Here is a 6,000-nt window from a genome sequence, read left to right as displayed (position 1 = left end):
ATATTCTGTTTCGAGTGGAGGAGTGAAGGGCTCTTCTGGTGAAATATCTTTGGACATTTTCAAGGGTGTTGATGTCTGAGATGTGGTATGGGTTCCAGACATATGAGCAGTAGTCTAGGATGTCTCCCCTAGTCTTCCATACCTTTTCTATCCCATCCCCCCCCAATAGAGAAGTATCTAATGGTTAAAAAAAGGGGGAAAACCATTATGTTGAAGTGTTGAGCGAGGAGGTCAGTGGACTTGACAAGAGGGAAGAAAGTCATTTCCTCGGGGATCATTAGCAGTATTTTAGAGAACAGGCTCTGTAATTGCTATGGTAATTGGGCTCTGGAATTGCCTGTGAGAGCGTGTCGGTTATTTTTAATGTTAATTTCTGTGCAAGGGCAAGAGCTGGAGTGTTACTTTCACGTGGCAAGCGTGGCAGGAAATGTCAAAAAGGGCCTTGATGAATCCGATCAAAAAACTCACCTGGTCTATTAAACTGTCAAACTCCCTGCTGGGAGGGTTTGCACGTTCCAGTTTACTCCGTGGGCTATTCCTTAGAGGAGTGATTTTCAACCTTTTTTGAGCCATGGCACATTTTTTACATTTACAAAACCCTGGGGCACATTGAGGGGGGGGGGGTTGTTGGCTCAAAAAAGTTTGGACAAAATTTTTCTCTCTCTCTTCCTCCCTTTCGCTCTATTTCTCTTTCCCTCCTTCTTTCTCTCCCTTCTTCTTTTTTCTCTCTCCATCCCTCTTTCTTTCTCTCTTCCTTCCTTCCTCGCTTTTTTGCTCTTTCTCCCTACCTCCCTCTATGTCTTTCTCTCTCCCACCTTCCCTCCCTCTTTCTCTCTCTTTCTTTCCCTCTCTCTCTCTTGCTCTCTCTCTTGCTTGCTTTCTCTCTTGTTATCTTTCTCTCCTGCTTTATCTCTCTCTCTTTCTTTCTTTCTTTCTTTCTCTCTCTCTCTTGTTTTCTTTCTCTGAGCTTCGCGGCACACCTGACCATGTTTCACAGCACACTAGTGTGCCGCGGCACACTGGTTGAAAAACACTGCCTTAGAGAATGGATTGATCCTTTGACTTCTTTCTCAAGCCATCTCGGATCGGAAGGATTATTTATTTATTCATTCATTCATTTGTCCAATACACAAATACATAGGAAGAAAAATAGACATGTAGTAATATATATAAGGGTAAACAAGTGAACTTAGAGGAGAGGATATATGAAAGAAAGAAAATATATATGATAAATGAGAGAAAGGAAAGACAATTGGACAGGGGATGAAAGGCACACCAGTGCACTTATGTACGCCCCTTACTGGCCTCTTAGGAACCTGGAGAGGTCAATCGTGGAGAGTCTAAGGTAGAAATGTTGGGGGTTAGGGGTTGACACAATTGAGTCCAGTAATGAGTTCCACGCTTCGATAACTCGATTGTTGAAATCATATTTTTTACAGTCAAGTTTGGAGCGGTTTGTATTAAGTTTGAATCTGTTGCGTGCTCTTGTGTTGTTGCGGTTGAAGCTGAAGTAGTCATTGACCGGTAGGACGTTGCAGCATATGATCTTGTGGGCAATACTCAAATCGTGTTTTAGGTGCCTTGGTTCTAGGCTTTCTAGGCCCAGGATTGTTACTCTATTTTCGTAGAATATTCTGTTTCGAGTGGCTCTTCTGGTGTAATATCTTTGGACATTTTCAAGGGTGTTGATGTCTGAGATGTGGTATGGGTTCCAGACAGATGAACAGTAGTCTAGGATGGGTCTGGCAAAAGTTTTGTAGGCTCTTGTGAGTAGTGTGAGATTGCCTGAGCAGAAGCTGCGTAGGATCAGATTAACAACTCTAGAAGCTTTTTTGGCGATATTGTTGCAGTGGGATTTAGCACTTAGGTCATTCGATATTAGTATTCCAAGGTCTTTTACTGAGTGTGGTTTGGCAGTGAGAGTTTGTTTATTCAGTTCGTAGGTGCGGTTTGGATTCTTTTGCCGATGTGGAGGGTAGAGCATTTGTTGGTTGATATTTGAAGTTGCCAGGTGTTAGACCATTCTGAGACAAAGTCCAGGTCTTTTTGGAGAGTGAGTGTGTTGTCAGTGGTGTTGAAAAGTTTCACATCGTCGGCAAAAAGAACACAGTTGCTTTCGATATGGTCACAGAGGTCATTGATGTAGAGAATGAAGAGAGTAGGAGCTAGTACGCTGATGATGTTTGTCCATTGAATTTAAAGAGGACCTTGACATCTAACAGGTTGTGTGCTGTGGCTGGTGAGCAGTGATGAGCTCCTATGGGAATGGTCAGGACTCAGGAACGCAGTTCCGGTAGCAAAATTTGGAGCTCCACCCCAGAGCACCCAATTTGCACTGAAATATGTTGAAACAAAATGCATAAGCCACCCCCACAGTGTGGTAGTAAAAATTTGGGTAGCCCATTACTGCCTGTCTATACAGGCACAAAATGTTCTGCCACATTTTGGGCAGACACGTGTGGTCACCATTATCAACAGCATTTGCAGCTCTGGCTTTGTGCAGTGTTCGCTTCTCTTCTGCTATGAATGTAAAATTAAACGTAAAATAATGCACTTGGGGAAAAGGAATCCTCAATCTGAGTATTGTATTGGCAGTTCTGTGTTAGCAAAAACTTCAGAAGAGAAGGATTTAGGGGTAGTGATTTCTGACAGTCTCAAAATGGGTGAGCAGTGTGGCCGGGCGGTAGGAAAAGCAAGTAGGATGCTTGGCTGCATGGCTAGAGGTATAACAAGCAGGAAGGGGGAGATTGTGATCCCGCTGTATAGAGCGCTGGTGAGACCCCATTTGGAATAATACTGTGTTCATTTCTGGAGACCTCACCTACAAAAAAGATATTGATAAAAATGAATGGGTCCAAAGACGGGCTACAAGAATGGTGGAAGGTCTTAAGCATAAAACTTATCAGGAAAGACTTCATGAACCCAATCTGTATAGTCTGGAGGACAGAAGGAAAAGGGGGGACATGAATTAATTAATTAATTAATTAATTAATTAATTAATTAATTAATTAATTAACGAACAAACAAACACTGGCTGGGAAAAAAACAAATAAAAACTTTACAATTTTCCTTTACAGCTTGTCAGTATTATTTTCTTGTATATTTACAGTTTACAAGATTAGCATCCTTATTGTGTTCTATTATTATTGTTATTGTTGTTATTGTTGTTGTTGTTGTTGTTGTTATTGTTGTTGTTATTATTATTGTTATTATTATTATTATTATTATTATTATTATTATTATTATTATTATTATGTCAATGCAACTCAGCAAGTTAGATCACTATACTGGATTTTGTATTTCGTCACCAGTCGGGCGCTTCCCAAGCACCTGGGACTGGGTGATGTAGCAGCGAATTATGTTTGCCAATCCCAGTAAAGCAGCCTTTCGTAATTGACAGATGGAGATTTTGTCAATTCCGATGGTTTTCAAATGTCTGCTGAGATCCTTTGGCACTGCGCCCAGCATGCCAAGTACCACTGGGACCACTTTCACTGGCTTATGCCAGAGTCGTTGCAGCTCGATTTTTAGATCTTCGTATTTCACTAATTTTTCTAGCTGCTTCTCCTTAATTCTGCTGTCCCCTGGGATTGCGATGTGGATGATCCATGCTTTCTTTTTCTCCACAATCAGGATGAGTGGTGTGTTATGCTTCAGAATTCGGTCAGTCTGAAGTCGGAAGTCCCACAGTAGTTTTGCTTGCTCATTTCTAACCACTTTTTCGGGCTTTTGATCCCACCAGTTCTTTGCCACTGGTAAATGGTAGTTCCGGCACAAGTTCCAGTGGATCATTATCCACTGATGGGTACGCCTTGTCCCCACTGATGGGCATGCCTTGTCGTGGTAGTGGGGCTTGTGTGCTTCAATGAAGCTGAGAACTGTGCCGGTGGTAGTGTAAACTACTGGTAGGTCTAACCTTGCCGGAGTGGTCAAAGCAGAGGAGCCAGACTAAATGTACATAACCCATTTAAACTAATGGAGAGACAAAACAAAAAGAAGTCCATACTGGCTCAGTCGTCGCCCAGGATAAAAAGGACCGCGGTGGCTGCTGTGGAACCTGGGCAGCCATCGACAAATGAGCTACAGGAACAAAACAAACAAAGCTTACAAATCAAAAAGCGGCAGAAATTCTCAATGTCAGAGAATCGCACAATCATGAAGTGTTACATAGAAACATAGAAACATAGAAACATAGAAGTCTGACGGCAGAAAAAGACCTCATGGTCCATCTAGTCTGCCCTTATACTATTTTCTGTATTTTATCTTAGGATGGATCTATGTTTATCCAAGGCATGTTTAAATTCAGTGACTGTGGATTTATCTACCACGTCTGCTGGAAGTTTGTTCCAAGCATCTACTACTCTTTCAGTAAAATAATATTTTCTCATGTTGCTTTTGATCTTTCCCCCAACTAACTTCAGGTTGTGTCCCCTTGTTCTTGCGTTCACTTTCCTATTAAAAACACTTCCCTCCTGAACCTTATTTAACCCTTTAACATATTTAAATGTTTCGATCATGTCCCCCCTTTTCCTTCTGTCCTCCAGACTATATAGATTGAGTTCATTAAGTCTTTCCTGATCAGTTTTATGCTTAAGACCTTCCACCATTCTTGTAGCCCGTCTTTGGACCCGTTCAATTTTGTCAATCTCTTTTTGTAGGTGAGGTCTCCAGAACTGAACACAGTATTCCAAATGGGGTCTCACCAGCGCTCTATATAATAATAATAATAATAATAATAATAATAATAATAATAATAATAATAATAATAATAGTGTTATTACAACTCGGAGCCTGAAAAACTTGGATTATTATTATTATTATTATTATTATTATTATTATTATTATTATTATTATTATTATATAAAGAAGATTGTTTTCAGTAGATTGAGTATAAATATTGTTTACATTCATTTTATAATTGATATATTTATGCCTGTCTCAAGCGTAGACCTCTTTTTATTCTCTGCAGGTGCAAACAGATGTCCTACCCTGAGGATCTTCCCCAGATTTCCGTGGTCTTTATTTTTGTAAACGAAGCCTTATCCGTCATCCTACGCTCAGTTCACAGCGTTGTGAATCACACGCCGTCCCACTTGCTTAAGGAGGTCATTCTGGTGGATGACAACAGCGACAACGGTAACTGTTCACAAGGGTTCGCAATGCCGGCTCCATGGTCCCTGGAGCAATTTGAGGGTGGGATGGGGAAAGTGATGGCTGATATCTTTTTAAAAAAATATTTATTTATTTATTATTTATTTATTTATTGGATTTGTATGCCGCCCCTCTCCGTAGACTCGGGGCGGCTAACAACAATGATAAAAACAACATGTAACAATCCAATCCAATACTAAAATAACTAAAAAAAACCTTATTATAAAAACCAAACATACATACAAACATACCATGCATAAATTTGCAGTATCCTTCCCCTACCACGCCCACTAAGCCATGCCCACCAAGCCACACCACAGCCGCCAATCCATGCCCACAGCACCAGTAGTAAAAAAAAAATGGATTTCATCACTGCTTGAGTTGTTTATTTTACCTTTGTTATCTAATTTATGGCGTTTAAGCTACACATTACAATTTTATAGGCTATTCCCCGCTTACCACTTTTTATATTTTGCAATTTTACCTAGTCATTCTGTTCTGTTTTATCGTATACCTATATTTTATTCCTCCTACTTCTCTGGTTGTAACAAAAAAAAGGACACTCCAAAAGCTTATTCAAGAATCATTAGGGGGAAAAAAACCTCCACCATTCAAACCAAACATACAGACAGACATACCATGCATAAATCATATCTCAGTTCCCCCATGCCTGACGGCAGAGGTGGGTTTTAAGAAGTTTACGAAGGGCAAGGAGGGTGGGGGCAATTCTAATCTCTGGGGGGAGTTGGTTCCAAAGGGCCGGGGCCGCCACAGAGAAGGCTCTTACCCTGGGTCCCGCCAAACAACATTGTCTAATTGACGGGACCCGGAGAAGGCCCACTCTGTGGG

The 6,000-nt window shown here is 40.9% G+C and overlaps 1 protein-coding gene across 1 annotated transcript in view; it reads left to right on the top strand.

The window, feature by feature from the left end:
* GALNT9 (polypeptide N-acetylgalactosaminyltransferase 9) overlaps positions 1-6,000 on the top strand; it is a 250,617-nt gene that overhangs the window by 162,288 nt on the left and 82,329 nt on the right. Inside the window, exon 3 of the mRNA XM_070762664.1 lies at positions 4,970-5,136. Within this exon, the coding sequence (XP_070618765.1) occupies positions 4,970-5,136 (167 nt within the window). The remainder of the gene's footprint in view (positions 1-4,969; positions 5,137-6,000) is intronic.

The sequence above is a fragment of the Erythrolamprus reginae genome, chromosome 10 (genome assembly GCF_031021105.1).
Source record: "Erythrolamprus reginae isolate rEryReg1 chromosome 10, rEryReg1.hap1, whole genome shotgun sequence".
NCBI classification, from domain to species: domain Eukaryota; kingdom Metazoa; phylum Chordata; class Lepidosauria; order Squamata; family Dipsadidae; genus Erythrolamprus; species Erythrolamprus reginae.
Note: the sequence above shows the minus strand (reverse complement) of the source record. Positions and strands in the feature narration are given on the sequence as shown.